Here is a 19306-nt window from a genome sequence, read left to right on the forward strand (position 1 = left end):
AACATGAAAACAAGAAATTTTATCAACAAGAGTAATTCACAGAAGTTACGGAAACAATCTGGTAACATAATTTAATAAAATACATAATTTGAATTAGTCCAACATTTTCCTGTATAGTGGCATCCCGATTTTACGTTCCCGGATTTTACATTTTCCCACATTATACATTCAATCTTGATTGTCCCAACATAGCAACAGGTTATAAAATTTTCCTCTATTTTACATTTTCCCTCATTTTAAGTGACTTGGTCCCCTGAGAAACTCAAAATCGAGGTTCCACTGTATAACCTAGTAAAAAACACAAATTAAAGAAGAAAAATGTATTTTATAATAATGAGTTTATTATATCCAAACATTTAATGAAATACATGCACATTTAAGATGAAGGTTTAACATGTCCTCTAAGATCAAATAAGAAAAAGAAAAACCACATTAAAAATTCAAAAACAGGGTAATCACTGAAGAATGTGTGTACAGATACTATTACCTATGACAAGCTTTATATAATGGTTCAGAATTCATTACACAAAGGAGAAATGCCCCTGAAAAATGTACCCAGCAAACATCAAACCCAATACAAGGCACAGGATATATGTTGAAAACTGTCTCTTGCTACCTGAAGGTCTGCATTATTAATTTTTCTTCTTTTTTTTGTAGTTTTGTTTTTGACCTGGAAGTGCCATTCATGTCTGCTGTACGTAAAGTAACACTGATCTAAAAGACCTATAACAGATGTAACCAATTGTCATTTAATTTCAAAGACAACAATTATGTTGCATACAAAAATATTTCCTGTACATTACAAAAATGATTAAATTCTGAAAGCATGTAAATTTATCGCTATAAAGTAAAACTGTTTCATTCCTGACTTTTTCATCCTACTGTTAGACCGAAATTTCTCTAAAAACATCAATGGCACCCAGATACATGTTAACTTTTTCCAAGGGCATTCATTTACTTGTTTTCTGGAAATGTGGATTTATGATAATTACACAGAACAAAAATTTATAGTTATCATTAGGAAAGAAAAAATATTAAGGCCCAGGAAGAAAATCCTTATTGCTTGCTACACTACCAGGTGAAATTGTACCCACAAATCTGCAACTACTATTTTTTTTTTATTATTTTTATTTTAGTCCCACAGTTGGTATCCTTCGAGTTACTGATGACAGAAAATTTAGTGTAAACCCCAACTGGCTAGGAACACCATCTGTTGGAGAGCTGTGGATGAGATGAGTTAGAAGCCGTGGACCTTCAGCTGATCTGGTTTGGCCAAACCAGTCTTAGTAAGCCACTGGCATATGTTCTCACGCTGGTCACCCTGAAGCTGGAGAACTTCGCCGTATTCTGGGTGGTCAATTACAGTACCATTGCAGGCAAACTCCTGGAAGGAACAGAACATCTTTAATAGCATCAAAATTCTTCCGTTAACTTTCCTTACTACCCTATTCACAGGCCAAAATATATAAACCAGCAATTTTCAGTCTTAGGCCTACATGAACAGCGAAACCTTGAACTTATCTACGAGAAATACTTCAAATGCTCTGTTGGGACCATGAGTAGTCATGGACAATGTAGGAAAAGTGAAAAATCCAGGGTCCTACTGTTGACCTCAAATGGCCTAATTTTAAGTACACACATATGCATAGTGCACACTAGAGTGCTGCAATGAGAGTTTTTTGCTCGACCGACAAATAGTTCACACGGATGACTCTAGATAGCGTTAGGAACTGACAGCTCTTCGATCACCATGACATCACGAGCGAATTTCGCTCGAACAGGCAAAACAATTAGTATATGCTCGAAACCCAGTAGTTCACGTGTAACGGTAATTTTTCTGTAGTATTGGCCCTTCAAACATGGATCGTGAAGTGAAAGACGAAGTGAAATTGAAACTGAAGTGAACATAGTCATCATTTTCATGTTAAAATGTAATTTAGTCCATCTTTACAACACATAGCAATGTATGAAAATAGATGATTATGGCCTGGAACTACCAGGACAGATTTTTACGCATTTATTTGTACGATTATTGTCCCATTAAAAAATATTTGATATTCTATATATTGGAGGGAATTATGCTCGAGCGTGGGTGATTCGATTGAGTATTTTTGAGCTAAAGTGGTCCAATGCAGTACTCTAGTGCACACTAAATTAACATTGCTTAGCTTTAATGTATTATTTGCAGAGTATACTTGTTAGCAATTCTGAGTAACAGTTCATGGAACATTATTGACATCACGTAAACGCATGAATAGTACATTTTGGAAATAGTGAGGATCTTTGTGTTTATATTGTGCATCTTTGTGTTTATATTGTGCGACTTCTAAAATGAGATTTCATTAAAATCAGAAGTGGACAGTTGTGGCAAACTCACTCCCTTCTCTTCATACAAGTGTATGTACAGTAATAACTATGCATCAATTTTTTCAAAGTTAAAATATGAACAACCTATCTAAAAGATTTCAAAACCCCTATATTGTAACAAGCATGTCAGACGTACAAAAATAAGCACTTTTCCCTCACCATTTCTTCCCCATTATGTTAAAACATGCGAGACCACCATTCTGCAAATTCCAAGTGGGTTGCAGCATATTGTTTGATCCTAACCCTGATGGAGGTTAACTTTTGAAGTAAACATCTGATGTAGCAAACTGATTCAACAGAAGATTTAGATTTGAAAGAAAAACAGAATGTTGGGATAAAACACTAAGGCTGTGTGTACACAGGAGATGGTAAATTTGCAGGTAGTTGGTAGATGGTATACACAGGTCAAAAACCATAAAATCCTATACAGACAAGAGTTGCGCTACAGCTTTCGCCTTTTCCTGGTACTAAGCCCAGGCAAAGCCACACACAGATGCTTTATTAACAAGAGTGAATCATGAGATTTTTGGTTCCTATCTTGCAGCCATCATTTACAGGCTTGTACAATGCCACTCAAAAGCATCGATTGATTTATTTTACTTAGTTTTTCTGCCACTTTTGGCTAATCGCAAAGATGAGGAGGATGAATGGTGTTAAGATAGGATGAATGAAAGGACAAACATATGGACGACAACATGCGCCCCCACAGATGATTATACTGGCCATGAGTCCAGATGCCAAAGCCCCATTAGTCTGCAAATTACAGTCCAGGGTGTGTGACTTGGAAGGGAGGTTGGCATTTGGGTATCTACAGAAAGGGTCACCCTTTACACCTCTCATTTGATAGCATACATAAGAAAATGAATGATCCAAATATGTCGACATCCAAAACTAATTTTCAGAAACCAGCAATTGGGTTCCTTTTACAAGCAATGTGTCCATGGACCCTATAGATATACAAGCAGAAGCATTGACCACGAGATCTCCAATCCCTGCCAATTTGCTTTCTATGTGCTTAAAGCCTTAAGGAAGTGGTTAAGAAAAGATTGAATGCTGGCTGTTTGAAGCTACACAACCTCCTCATGCAGTGTTTCTGAAATTCTTACTTGTACAATATGGAAAACTACAAATATAGAAAAGGTACCAAAATAAAAATTTGCAATGGCAATAGACACAATGACAATATGAAAATGACAACGTTAACTAATCAATCGTATTAGTTCATATCACATTAAAATTATAGATCAGTCTGTAAATAGGTGGTTGCATGGCACCACAATTTATAGTTTTTTTACGGAAAGATATAGGACAAGGATACAGTGCTCCATTTACTTTGTCTAATGTGCATTTCTACAGATTAGAAAAAAAGACGACATAAAATGTATGAAAGGAATAGTATGTATTGTTCTATTGAACTGCCTTCTCCTGCAAACAAGTATACTACACTAAATTTGCTGGTTTTGTTAGAATAATTTGAATTAATCTTGTTTTACTGTACAAAAAACCAAATAAGAATATTTACAAGCATAAATCTGGTAACCACTTTGCCAGCATATTTCTGGCTTTGCAAGACATCAGGCAGCTCATCATTTGAGATTGTGTTGCAATAAGGGAGAACTAGGTGGGTTTCTTAGGCCACAAAATTACACTTTTGGCTGTAATAATTTGATACTTGGAAGGTACTGAAGTAATTTTTTGGCCTTGATTTGCTTTATTTTACTTATTTTTTGTGCCACTTTTGACTAATATGATGAAAATGGTGAATGGACACTCACAAACATTCATGTCCAGGCCAGGATTCTTCCTGGGACACCCGGTTTTAGCATTTTGAAGAGAAAATATTAATTTCTAAAGAATGGTGTCATAAAAAAGTAGGTTTTGCAAGTCACTGCATTCATTAAGTTGCCATTGTTTGAACATTGAAAATATTTTATACATACACAGGTTAATTTCAAAACACTAAGGAAATCAAAAACTCATTATGTACTAAGGACTTGTAAATAATAACATCACAAGCAAGTAAAAGAGTAATTACAATGGGAGCATCAAACCAGGCACAGGAAGGAAAAATCTTTATGCACAAAAATGCAATAACCACAAACACTACACTGTATGCATTTGAACATTTCCATAAAAATTAAACTTGTGTAGACAACTAATGTGTATTGTGACATGAGAATTACACAAGTACAGCCTGAAGCATATACTGCATTGGTCAAACTATTGGCCACTTTAAAAATAAACTCATTTCTTTACTGGATGGCCTACTGAGGTACATATTCAATTGCAAAAGGTGTGAATTCATAACAAGTACTGGTTTATGTTGAATGTTTAAATGGTTCCAAGACAAATTTATTATTTATATACTCATGTATTTTACAGGCAACAAAACAAGGAATAATTAAACATCCCTTACATATGGTTAGCATTTTGGAAAAGTCTTATGCAACTAAATTTTTAACACATTCAGGAGGAGTTTATTGAAAGTTTGGATTGGCAAATAACTAGAAGTTATTGCAATTATGAGTTTCTTTATTTGTGGCTAGCTCCTTAAGGCTCAGCTGGACCTTTTGCACCCGAATGAGCGAATTTTTTTAAAAAAATCCTATCCATTTGAAAAACTGCTGTGATATTCCAAAATATGAAAAATTACATCAGCCTAGACGTGAATTTTCGTGTAGTTTGCTTTCACTGTTATCTAGATATTATCAATAGTTTAATAGACTTAGGTGTAATGCATTTCTCCTTGTTTCCTATGGACATCCTGATAGTGTTGCCAAACCTGATGTGCATAAAAGAGCTAAATTTCACAAAGTAATTTTAGGTGTCAAAGGGGATGGGGCACTGCTATTACTGCTAACTTTTAAAGTGATGTCAATTTATTTTTAGTTTTCACTCTAGGTCTGGTGGCACCACCCATCAAAAAAATCCACCAATGACCGTATGAAATCCAAAATAAAGGATTCCTAGATGTTATGTCATCTTCACATCAGCCATGGCTCTTAAAATAAGTAATTGGGGATGTAAGAGGTGGTGGAACGATGCAGCCAATATAACAATATCACTTGCAAAATGTACACTCAAGGCAAAAGTTGGTCTACGTGGGTCAGAGCCAGTGATGGCATCACAGTGGGGCAAACACCAGTTCACAGCAAAATGAGAGCCAGAAAGGCTCATCAGGCTGGAGCTAAACTTTAAAGTGGAGCCTCCATCAGGTATAAAAAAGAAAAGCAGTATTATCAATTTTACTAAAGCAGTTTCTGGAAAATTTCGTTGCGACATTGGTCCTGTGGATACTAATAGTTCGAAATTTTTGGCAAAAAATAACAATAGGCCACTCTTGCAGATATCTCATATGCATCCATATATTTTACATATAAATAACAATTAAATTAAATTTTAGGAAGGAGAGAAATAGCAGTTCAGTCATGAACATTTATACATCCTAAAAAAAGCATGCACACATTAACTGTACTTTGAGCTCAAGACTTAAGCTTTGTTAACATGTTAAATAGTAATATAGTATATTTAGTATAATATGTCTTTCACATTGGCCGTGCGGTCTAAGGAATCAGGCTTTGGACTGTCTATGGGAATAGTGTTGGTTTGAATCGCCTAGAGGAAAGCAGAACAATTTTTCTCCTGATATTTCGGTCCATATGTGGGACTGGTGGCCACCCATCGTGAGGAAATTGGGTGTTACGAATGAGTAGTTACGGAAACCTACAACGATCACTGGGGGTTTGTTGTGCTGACCACACACCACCTTGTAACTGGTTGAATGATCCCTCACCTCTGCTGAGGTGTGCAAGAGTGAGGCTGCCAAGTGTAAGTACTCTCACGGTCTGTTGCACCACGGGTTACTACTATAATATGATCCTCATTCAAATCCTAATTTCCAGACAAAACCTTCATTACAATAGGGCCTTGAATTAGTTTTTGTAAGATATTCCAAGTCATTAGCATAATTTGGTTGCAAATAAATAGGGGCATGCATATTTCGTTGTTGACAAAAAAAACGAAATTTGAAAAAACACATTGTAGTGTTAATTTTTCATGTTTTTGAAAGGTGAGAGATGCATTTTGTGACCATGTTTTGTCACGAAATAATGCGAAATGAACTGCAAAAAGCGAAATTTACTCTTAAACACGAAATTCAGGGTTTATTCACTGACGCGACACTTTCTGAGGTCGGAATTATCCTGAGAGTTATGCAATTCCCGGAAAATTTGTTAATTCTGCTGTTAATATTGGAGAAGCAAAAGTGGACTCCTTTACACAGAAATAAACTTAATACTCTCATAACTACATAAATGTGCTATTAGAAGTGAAATGTTAATTCTGTGGAATAAGTAGTTTTTAAATCAAATTTAGGATTATATTCACAATTTTAAAACCAAAATGTCTTTTTATATACCACTTTTCATCCAATTTTTCACCGCTATAACACAGATATTTGATTTTATTTACCACTTTTGAACCTGAAATTCACCGTTTTTGTACTGAAATTTTGCTTTTTTTATTTACCAAAAATATGTGCCTCTACAAATAAATCATGAACAGCAGAACCCTTTTATTCCCCATTTACACTTCTGCATCATTAATCTTGTTTGGTTTGTCTACTTTGCCCTCATGCATTCACAGGCATGGATGCACACACTTCCACTGCAGAACTTGTTAAATGGAATCATATCAGTTTTATATCTGTCACCCATACCATGCATCAATAAACATTAAAAAATGAATGATTAGTCATATTTAAAGAATTTAATTACACTATATGAAACATTCATTTACATAATTTGAATTCTATATTTTGCACAATCTTCAAAGTGCACACATCAGTATTTTAAAATAGCTAATGAAGCGGTCATTTTTCAAAATTATGAAAGTGTACATTTTCTCTTAAGTCAATTATTGATTTTAGGCACAAAATTTTACTCAATGTCAAACGTAGCATTTTACTTTCGTCGTATGTTCTTAGTTTGGAGAAACCACAGAGAATCAATCACATGTAACCATATCATCTTACTCATGAAGTTTGTATGTTACACAATAGTATTTCTTCAACAAATGCGATTTAATGCTATGAAATGCAACTTAAAGAGTTAAGATATATGTTGACATGTAGTACAGGGGATATCCACCGGAAGAAGTGTTTTGCACAGACACCATAGTTTTAGCACTACAACTTTCAATTTATAGGCCCACAACATGTAGCTACAGAGTTACCATTGTGTCATATAGGAAAGAAATTGAAGGGTGCATAGCAGTAGGATGTAAAATGCAATCAAGGCAATCTTGACCATACATGTCGGAAATCTTTTGAAAAATAAAAAAATATCACTTGAAGGGGGTTGTGTGGCGGGAAGTTTTTTTTTTATTTTTCTCAATTTAGTAAGGAATTGTCAATTTTTTTCTGCCCCGAATGACAGGATTTTAAAAATTTTCTGTTCTGATCTGATACATAATTGTAGGGATCCAAAGATTTATATGGTTTAAGCATCTATCATGTGTAGACACCAATAATTTAATTTAAATTTGTATATACAAATGCAAGAGCTGGCAGTAACAGGATGCAATTCTCGAATAATCCTGTATTTCTTAGTTGCTCATGCAATGGATCTGGAAAACCTTCTAGATATTAAGCAGTTTTACGAGATAAATTTTATCTGATTGCTATTGTATTTGCATTATATGTATGTATTACACATATAATATGTATATCATATCACCATCTGAGACTGGAGAACTTCTCTGTTGAAGGCAAAAAATAACTTACTCTCCAAGGAAATTAACCCTACTCTGTTAAAACAAAAACAACGAACTATGTCGCTGGAAAAAAAGAAAAAAGTCACTGTTCACCAGGTACTGGAGTATATATATAAAAAAACCTAGCTGTTTTTCACTGGAAATATATGCCAAATGAGTTCTTACCTTCTTACAGGCTCGGACAATTCTCTTCAAGTCATACTCAGAAGAGAGTCCTTGCACAGTTGTTAGTGTCTTCCGACCATTCCGCTGCTGGATCCTTATATGGACAAGACCATCTTGGACCGCCTCATCTGTACCCTTAATTGCATCTGCAAAGGGGTCTGAAAAGAGAGAAAATTAGCAATATCCACTTTTCAACACAGAACAGATGCAACATTGGTAAAACTACACCATCAGGTTTCACGCTCATTTTCCAAATAAATTCCTTGTAGTTCTACTAGGTAACACCACCTACCTACGGCTTCTACTTTGCATGTCATTCAAAATAATTTATTTATTCAGCATTATTGAAAATAAAAGAGGTTTTCAGTTTCATATTCCTGACAAGGCATTAAAATAATAACACTACAAGGAGATAAATTCCTTACTAATGCTAAAGCACATATCATTAGCCTGCAAGGATGCAGCCAAGGGTGTACTATGTGGAAGCTAGGTTAACACTTGAGGGCCTTCTAAAAATATGATCCCTTAGCCCCCTCCACTATAAATTCATTTAATTCTGACATCCAGCAATAACACTGACCTAAGTTACACATTTTCTTAAATGAGTTTTTTTTTTCAAGGGACAGGTTTGCAGATATGCTAGACTTTGCAGCCAAATACTCCGCCAACTTTTGCTCAAATCCTTGTCATTGGCTGTTTTTACCTGTGCTTGTAGAGTATCAATTGCAGGCAGACCCTATATTGATTTCAACAAGATACTCTTACATCAACTTAGTGCTCAATAACATGTGAAAGATTGCAGAGATTTTAATGAAATCAAGAATTCTGTTGTAAAATACGAAAACTCTTCGAGACAAGTCTACAGTCTTTTGTATTGTTACGGGTGGGAAAATATAATAGGGTGGAGGGATCCTGTCAACACATTGTCAGATGTTAGCATGGCGCTTACGTGTCGACCTGCTGCAGGACTCTTTTTCATTTGTTTTTGTGGATTGTATTGGTCTTCGTGCTTTTAGTGACTCTTTCAAACACTTATATTGCAATGGTTAATGGACAATACAGACTATGAAAGTGTAGGTGAGAAGCAGTGCTATTTCAGAAGATGCTGTGAAGCAGCCTGACATCATGAAAGCAACAGCTGACAAAGATGACAATCACGATCAAGGAAAGGTTCATGGGGTACAGAAAACTGGACATGAAAAAACATCAGTGTAGAATATTCACATAATGAGCAAATAATAATGAGAACCAAAAAAAGATAAAACAAAATTTGAAAAAATGTTTGTTAGAACCGTGCTAACATGTCTACCATCCGCAGGTTAAGATGGCAAATAGAGAGTAATTTTAAACCCTATTGCTCAAGCTTTCCATAGCTATGAAATAATTTAAAATTTCTCCCTACTCCGGAACAATTAGAACATATTCTTTTTTACTGTTAGTGGTGGTTTTATTCTGTTCCTGGTCAACAGATGTGTTAATATTTAATCACATTTTTTTGTCTAAAAAAATTACTGGCCAAAAAAGCAACTATTACTAATCAATTTAATTGCAGGTATACTCAAAAATAATTTAAACTAAAAAAAAATACCAACCCAAAATGTCCATAGTCAATGTTCTTTCACCTGAACACCAAACATATTTCTATGACTACAAACTTATCATACTAAAAATATCAAGATTATTGCACTTCAACAAAGGGTACATGGTGCCTTCTGGTATTTTTTCAATTCCATGGTATGCAGAACAAAAAAGTACTGATGATCATGTGTTGGAAGTACTTCCGGAAATAATTTTAATGCTAACAGCACTAACAACGGCCCAAGTTCCTTTTGTTTTATTGTGATTTCATCATGATACGAATGCAATTTTTACATGGCTCGATTTTGAAGTATGTCTTAACACATAGTGCGAAGTTTTAGCAATTACTTAAGATTTTGTTCAATATATGCTTTCGTGGTTGGGTTAGGCAGGTTAGGTTTTGGTTCCCTTAACATTAACAAAGTCCCTAAATGCATTATACTAAAGTTCCGATTTACTCCTACATTCATTCCCATGCTTCTACGATATTTACTGTCACTTGTCGATGGAGAATATTTTGTCCATGAGAAGTGCGTAAGGTAATTTTCAAGTTGTTTTTTTCAACAAAAATTACTTTTTCTCGAGTCCGAACAGTGCTCATTACTTTAAGGAAGGTTCAAATTTCGTGACAATGATTTGCATACGATAATTAGTCTTTGTGCTAGGAGAAATCCTAAAACAATCTGAACCGTTACCCTAACAACAACCTACATCATGTAATACATTAGCAGTATCTATGGTGTGCAGAAAAAATAAATGCACACCAATAAAGAGTGTGCAGATTGGTGTGCAAGGCTAGATTGTACATCATGAGCATGTGCTGTTTAAAACCTGGTGAAAACGGCTCAAAAGCTAGATTCACCAGTAAAGCTGGTCACTCCATACCATGGGGAATTCCATGAAAAGCAGTACTTGTCCTAATCTATGTAAGGAACAAAATGAATTAATCGCCAAATTATCAGTGTTTTTAATTGCATTAAGGTATAAATGTTTGTGAATGCATATACTTTGCATACTTCAACAAAAATTATTAGCATCTGTAGTGTGCATGCTTCAGTCAAATGAAGTCAAAATTATGCTACATTTTTACTGTCACAGACTTAACACAATTTCGCTTATGCTTTCCATGCATTCGGGCTACATCATTCTCATTTTTTCATCTATCATCCGGCACCAATTCTTTTCAATCAGTTCATTATGAATATGTTCATCCAATCACACATCTAGAACCTTAAATTGTGTGTGTAAAATCTCACACATAAAGCTTGCAGAGATTGCCAGCAGCTTGTTTACCATTTTGAATTATTGAAGCTCTTATTGTGTAAAACAATAAACAAACATGGTGATGGACAATATGCTTGGTAATACTTATGTATCCTACTTCACATACTTTGCTGTTGTATCAAGATTATGAACCTGGAACTTTTATTGAGAAACAAAAATACAAATATATTTATAGCTGGGAAATTAAAAGACCATAGATATAAATCATACTTCACTTGGTTCTGTACTGATCAGGCTTTGGTAACAGATATAGTGAAAACACATTTCTTCAAAATTTACAAAAGAAAAGATGGGAAAGTACTTAATGTAATTTTCGACATTCATGTATCTCCGTTGCACAATAGCTCGTGCCATTACAGTCTACTATGTGAAACGAATGTTCCATGCGTTTGATTATGTAACCCCCTGTAAGTGTAGCAACCACGCAGTACTCTTACATACAAGATGATGTGTGAGCGGGTTTTCTTTTCAATTTAATTTTCTATGTTTGCCTAACCTAACCTTCCATGAATGGTTTGTGGATCAATTTTAGCTTAAAAAACCGGTACTACTTTACTATACCTGAGACACCTGGGAATCATTTCTTTCGCACTTTTTTACATTGCTAACGTACTTTTCTGCATTCCGGAACACTTATTTAGGTGAAATAATTGAATTTGTTAGGAAAGTAATGTATATTTCTTACATTTATGAGTACTTACTGTTCTTGTTTATTTCCACACACAACATGGCGATAGCTTACCGTTGATCGTTCCTTGAGCCAGAAAAACCATTGACGTTAGCCCAAAAATTCACGATAGCCCCACAAACCATCACGGGGACGAGGTATGCCTACTACGTTAGGTTAGGCCTGTTAGGTTTGGTTCCATTAGCACTCCTTTCGTTCAATTTAGCATATACGGACAATACGAGAGTGCATTGTGCTCTCATGCAGGAAGCAAATGGCAGCAGCAGCAATAGCGCGTCGGAAATAGATTTTCGTACAAAACCACATGCATTCGCATTAAAATGAATCAAAATTACATTCCCGAACATCAACAACGCTACAGAAAATGATTTGCGTAAGTACTTTCTCCTGTAAATTTGAAGAAATCTGTCTCAGGTATAGTAAAGTGTTACCAAAAAACCTTTTGTGAATAGTTTGTGTGGCATTTATTGGTTCATCAGCTTGGAAACACTGCATATCAGCTGACGATAGACAACGAGAGTCTAGATTTGCCTACCGAATTAGCAACGACCAATAAATACTTGTAATGTTAAAAATTACGCTTTTTCTGTGAAAAAAACAATCCCAAGTTGAAAAATGTTTCACTATGCATATAAGGTAAGTACAAATGTATATATTTCGGAAATAAAGGAGTTAACTGTGTTTTCACTATAACTAGTACCATATATATTTATAGCTGGGAAATAAAAGACCATAGATATAGATCATACTTCACTTGGTTCTGTAGTCATCAGGCTGAAAGTCAATGCTCAAGATGGGTTGTTTTAGTAATTAGAAGATATTTATTTCCAGTAACTCTCACCACCAGACTAGCGCAGGTTAATAAATATGGACAGATCAAATAAATTTTCCCATCACACAAGGAGAGTAAGCTGTATTAATATTATTTTGTTTGAAGATAACTGTACTTATCTACCAGTGGACCTATTAAATAAGGTGCAGTGAAGTTAAAAGAGTAGTTATGGCATTTTCAACATGGTTCCTTATATACTACAGAAAAGTTACCTCAAGTAAATTACCTGGTGTGTTTCATCAAAATATCCATCAGAAAGCTAATTTCACTTCCAATTAGTTTCTCATTTATCTCCCAATCTTACTAGCAAACAGCATAGCCGTACAACACTACTAAAACTTGCTGAACCTCATTAGGAGTGGGAGACATTATTTTAAACGTCTTTAATGATTCATTCAATTTCCGCCCTTAGCAAATTCAGTGAGAATCTACTCTTACTTACTTTAGCAAGTTAAAATCCAAAAAAAAGTCTAATAATTTGCATTATACGGAAACAAAGAACGCGTTACAACAGAATCAGCCCAACCCAAAATATTGAAAAACTGGTAGCCTAAGCTAGTTACATTTCTCTCCACGTAGAAAAATACAAGACTTTCCTCATTTTAAACGAGTGCTCTACAAAACTGATTTGAATTTAGTTTCAACTTTTCGTAAGGTAAGAACTAATTCTCATGCGCCAAAGAAATCTACTTTCACGAGTGAAGACCTACGCCAAGAAAACTATTCGAAATAAAAACAAAATTTGCAACGTAGATACAAAATTAAATTTGTTTAAAACAATGTAAATATTACATTTTCAATAGGCACCCACATCAACAGCATAATCTTTATCCCTGTATATGTTGCACTTATTTGTAAGAAGCACTTTCGCCATTTTGAGCAAAACATGACACAACATCTGCAATTTTCTTCACTAATTATAGTACACTTACCGAATGTGTTGAGATTCTGGATGGACATACGACAAAGAAAATATTTCACCCTTCCCTGTACACCTGCAAGCTGCACTGCACGCAACAAAAAGTTTAAGATGTTTTCAGATACTCCCTTTCACAATTTACCCTCAAAACTTCCTAGACCTTTATGACAAGAGGAAACCCGGATGGAAGTGGTTTGGTTGCTACGTCATCGATGTGACGTAAAACCCGTTTCGTCTCGCAATTCGCGCATGTTCATTGGGTGTTCATTGGTTTCTACGTTAGCGAAAATTCCATGAAAGTTACTCACTCCTACCTTGAAATAAATTTACTTGCAGTAAACCAGCGAACTGCATATGATGACGCATAACAAAATTCAGTAAATATTTTCTAAATAATATTGCATCCAATATCAACCTATAACCTCAAGAGTATGTATCTTGTATGCATGCTACATAATTATTTACATAATACATACATTTTTGTGAGCGTGTGTGTGTTCACATACGTGAATATAAGTACATCACGGGCGTATTTAGAGGGGAGTCCAGATGGTTCGGACTCGCCCCCAAAAGACTTGTAATTTATTAAATAATCAAAATATACTTGTTTCGCATTGTACATAAACGAGGGTTCTTTATTTCCGCCGAATGTACACGATGGCAGGGGTCCCGGGTTCGATTCCTGGCCTGGGCATGGGCGTTCTCTGTGAGTGTTGTGTCCCTTCATCAATTTCACCACTTATCCTCATTCTCGTTAACTAAATGTGGTAGAAAAGTGACGCTAAATAACAAAAATCGAATCAAACGAAGGCAAGGGTTACATACATTTGAAGCACACGGCTTTGAATTGACAATACCTAAGAATATTTGTGCACACTACTACTACTAATATAATATTAATCAGAAACTTTCCTTTTCATCAACTGGACAAAATATCCATTTTTGTTATTCACTTAATATTCCCTTTTAAAAATGTTTTGACATCAGTTTCCTTGCCAGGGAAGTTGTTTTTATACAAATTTCAGCGACCTTAACTACTTGTAAAGCTAGATAATGAAAATAGCGCAGGTATATATATTTTGTACGTATTATACCAACGAGGAAAATTTCCATTCGCACACACTGATTGTGCGTACCAGCATTCCAAAGTAGTTACATTTTGAAATGAATAACTGTAACTGAGTCTTTTTTTTTTGTTCGAGTAACTAGTAATGAAATTTATACTTAATATTACACAGTGGCGGTGATTGGGTTCCAAACCCGGGGGGCAAGATACCAAAACTGTGGGGCAATGAGAGTATATTTCCCATTGTAGATAAGGTTTAGCATAGTGCGAGGGTAAAAGTGGCGAAAAGTGGGGGGCAACTGCCCCTACCTCGTCCACCCTGATCGCCGACACTGACATTACTGTTACTTTACGCATGGAATAAAATTTTCTTCATCTAGATTTGTGGAGTATGTTGAATAAGCTGTTGTCCTCTACTTATTGACAATTTTAGTTCAATTCACTGATCAATTGATTAATTTGATTTATTTTACTTCACTTTTCTTCCACTTTTGACTAATCGCGAAGAGTGATGATACGATGAAACTGATGAAGGGACACTCGCAAAGAACACAAATGCCCAGGCCGGGATTCAAACCCGGGATCCATTGCACCGTAGTTAGCAGTGCGAACCACTCTGCCACGGAGAATGGCTTATTTTCATTCAAGATCACCACAGTGTGGAAAACAGACGGAATGAAATTGGTGATGGACAATTTGCCTGTTATTACTTTTGTTGTTGTGTGTACAACGTCTTGGTTGCACAGTAATTAAAAAAATATATTTAATCTTTATAAATAATAAATAATCTAACTTCAATTTCAAGTACACAGGCTTACTTTTAATTGTATTGTTTTCTATATGCTTTATATATTTTTATACATACAGTGGACTCTCTTTAATTTGAACATGCGTAATTCGAATTACTAGGCAATTCGAAAAGAAGTGGAAACCATCTTTAATGGATGTTTTTGTTAATTCGTTATTTGGATAATTCGAACGTTCCTCGTGTTCCCTTGAAAATTAATGTTATTTTTGTCATCAGTGGAAAAAAAATCGACTTGTAGCCGCGGTAGCTCAGTCATTAGGGCGTATGACTAACATGCGAGAGATCCGGGTTCGATCCCGGCGGGGAGAACAGGGATTTTTCCCACCTGTTCAAGCTGCTCCGGCGCCCACCGGAAGAAACTCTGGGGGGAGGGGGTAAATAAGGCCCGGGGCGTGGTGCTGATCACATCACCCCCACCTTCGGCTGTGATCAAGAAAGTATGAGGCCGTAACTCCACAACCCCTATACGCCTTCATGGCGTGGTGCAAAGCACAGGGGAGCACTTTACTTTAGTTTTACTTTACTGGTAATTCATGCGTAGTAGCTACTTATTACACGAGTTATATCTTAACTAGAGAAAAATAACTTAGTTACTTTCAAAAAGCAACACTGGTGCCTTTCCCAGTATGTGACTAAAAAAAACTCTTGCTTTCTTGCGAATTCCTACAAAGAGTCCTTGTCACACAGCCGAACGAGCACTACAGCAATAAAGATATTGTGAACATAATTTCCGAAGTCTGACCCAAATCTCGCTGGGAAATGACCTACTTGTGCGCCGTGCGCGAAAATCTTCGTGCAAGGGCTCTCCAATACGTCTGACGCAATTAAAACAATACGGGGAAAAGACAAAGGAATGAGCTTTGAATGGGATTTACCAACGTGCCTTTGCAGTAAGTAAAGGAAATGAATTAGCATTAGTACGTGTACATAACCAAGGAATCACTTTAACCATGTAAACTGTAGTGAAAGATCAAATGATAAATTCATACTATCGTTTTTATTTCTTTTCCTTGTCCTTCATTTCATTTTTGCATTGAACAAGAAACAGTAAGATTCTTATTTACAATATGAAATTAATGCAGACATTTTTGAATACGATTTTTTATATTATAGTAAAATGTTATAATGTTATTGAAACCATGGTGCCAAATCCTTAGGGTGGGTGGGGGGATCTCCCCTACCAACAATCTTGTCCTAAAAATTCCCCCCACAAAAAAATTCCCCCAACAAGTGTCCCCCTGAGGAACCCCCTAGACACATACATAGTACTGTGGTTGTAAGTGTTGTATGCTTTCTCTCTCTTTTTCAAGATATATCATTAAAGATCTACACCATTAACAATACAAGTAAAACAAGAATGACAGACAAATATAACTACGAAATTTAATTTAGTTATATTAATAGAAAGTTAAAACTTAACAAAAACTTAGATAATAAAATTATTCTAACTATTTTGTAATTTATTGTCATCTTTAACCTGTTAGTAAAGGAATTAGTTTGCTACTTTACAAATGTATGATATATATACAGATGGGGGACAAAATAATACGAACACCTGTGAAAAAGTATGCCACATTTCACACCGGCAGTACAGGAGCACCACCTGGTACTGAAGTCTGCCACCTAGTGGCTGTGAAAGGGAAGGTATTAGTTTGCCAACAGCAGTCATTGGTGGTGCATTCGTCTATCATACGCTCTCAAGAGACACTGCAATGTCAGACCTGACAGAGTTCCAAAGAGGCATGATTGTTGGAGCACGTTCAGCTGGAGCCACGGTGACTGAAACCTCAAAGCTTGTTGGGTGTGCAAGGAGCACAGTATCAGCCGTTATGACAGCGTACACAACACAAGGTAAGATGGCATCTTCAAAGCACAACAGTGGACGAAAGACAAAGCTTGCTGCTCGGGATAGGAGGGTGTTGAAGCGCATAGTGGCCCGAAAGCGTAAGCAATCGTTATCCGAGATAACATCTGAAATGAACAGGCATCTCCAGGACCCCATTTCAACCAAAACTGTCAAAAGGGAACTCCATGCTGCAAACATTCATGGCCGAGTGGCAATTCGTAAGCCATTGGTGACATCACGTAATGCTGTCAAGCGACGCCAATGGTGCAGAGCTCACAGAAGTTGGTGTCCACAGCAGTGGCAACGAGTCATCTGGTCTGATGAATCAACATTCACGTTATTTCAGACCACGGGGCGCGTTTATGTGTGGAGAACGCCTCGAGATGCATTTCATCCTGACGGCCTCTTGCCGACTGTGAAGCATGGAGGTGGGTCCATTATGGTATGGGGCGCGATATCTTGGCATGGTGTGGGACCACTTGTTTTTCTGCATGGGAAGATCAATGCCAGTCACTATCGCAACATTCTGGGGGATCATCTCCATCCTTTTGTCCAGACTTTATTTCCTGGGGACCGACGCTTTTTCAAGACGACAACGCTCCTATCCACACTGCTGGGTCTGTCCAAACATGGTTTGAAGAACATGACGATGAAGTAGGACATCTTGAATGGCCCCCACAGTCTCCTGACCTGAACATTATAGAACATTTGTGGGGATATTTGGAGTCCATCCAAACTTCGTGCTCGAAGTCCGCCTCCAGCCTCACTTTCGGAATTCTAGACTGCTCTGGAGGAAGAATGGCTCCATATTCCCTTAAACATTGTGCATGACCTCTATGCGTCCATCCCACGTCGCATACAAAGTGTACTTCAGTCACAGGGTGGTCCAACCCCCTATTAATAAAGATTTTCTCTACATTCACAGGTGTTCGTATTATTTTGTCCCCATCTGTATATATATATATATATATATATATATATATATATATATATATATACATATATATATATCAGTGGCGTAGCATGAGCATTTCTGGTGGGAACGCCAAGTCCAAAGGAAGGTTATGCTCTATCTTGCCTAATAGTTTACTTATGGGATTAGTCGATATAAGTATTATCTTCTTGAAGGTACAATTTCATATTGTTTTGTTGCCTGAAGTCGGCTTCCGATAAAACATGATCCATGAATATTTAAAAGCTAGAAATTGAGATGCCTCACTATGCAACAAAGGTTTGGAAGACTTGTGTTTCATAGCTTCTAATTTGGTTGTTGAAGTCAGAACACCTTACGCCATTCGGAGTCTTTTGCCCAAAACATAGTACAGTGTAGCAAAACAATATTTTGTTTCCCTCCGCACACTCAACTAACCAAGGAAATCTTTCGGCATGACGCAAGTCATTAAAAAACCTACCAGAATCATAAGCGCTTCTAAAACAATAGTAGACGAACGCATTTCACTTTTCTGCAACTTTTGGTTAATCGCGAAAATGAATATTATAAGTGATGATATTGATGAAGTTGAAGGGACACTCAGAAAGAATACCCATGCTAACCATAGAGGTCGGCGGATGATCCACCTATCGTACACTCTACTGACACAACAGTGCCGATTAGTAATTCAGACTACTGCCTGACATACATCACGATGCGACATAAAGTCTGATAAACATTTTAAAATAAGTTCGTCCAGAGATAATTCGATGTTAAGAGATTTGCAAGAGAACTGCAGAACCAGAACCACAGACAAGTGTCTGTCAGAACTAGAAATAAACCATTCCTTAGAAATCAGTGATTCTGCTTACATTAACTTCATTCTTCCAGTGGATGGAGAATAGTGTTACTGTTATATCTTTATTTTACACTTCGTTTTCTTTATGCAAATAATACCATTAATATAAATTATATTTATATTAATTTAATAAACTATTAGTATTATTATTACAAGCGAGACACTTTGAAATATGTTGTATGATACGTGGT

At 36.2% G+C, this 19306-nt stretch overlaps 1 protein-coding gene across 1 annotated transcript; it reads right to left on the minus strand.

Moving 5' to 3' along the window:
- Positions 1-321: 321 nt before the first annotated feature.
- eIF1 (eukaryotic translation initiation factor eIF1) lies at positions 322-13800 on the minus strand. The gene is made up of 3 exons (XM_083122005.1): positions 13619-13800; positions 8305-8462; positions 322-1384 (listed from the first exon to the last, which is right to left on the minus strand). The coding sequence occupies exons 1-3, from the start codon at positions 13644-13646 to the stop codon at positions 1238-1240; spliced, it is 333 nt and encodes a 110-aa protein (XP_082978131.1). The 5' UTR covers positions 13647-13800; the 3' UTR covers positions 322-1237.
- Positions 13801-19306: the final 5506 nt, after the last annotated feature.

Source organism: Lepisma saccharinum, chromosome 5 (assembly GCF_977018435.1).
Source record: "Lepisma saccharinum chromosome 5, izLepSacc3.1, whole genome shotgun sequence".
In the NCBI taxonomy this organism is placed as follows: domain Eukaryota; kingdom Metazoa; phylum Arthropoda; class Insecta; order Zygentoma; family Lepismatidae; genus Lepisma; species Lepisma saccharinum.

Excerpts from the sequence above, each read along its gene's own strand:
- eIF1 (XM_083122005.1), bottom strand. The coding sequence starts at position 13,646 with ATGTCCATCCAGAATCTCAACACATTCG. Across the intron at positions 8,463-13,618 it reads CCAGAATCTCAACACATTCG|ACCCCTTTGCAGATGCAATT; the intron begins GTAAGTGTACTA and ends CTCTCTTTTCAG. Across the intron at positions 1,385-8,304 it reads TTGTCCGAGCCTGTAAGAAG|GAGTTTGCCTGCAATGGTAC; the intron begins GTAAGAACTCAT and ends TGTTCCTTCCAG.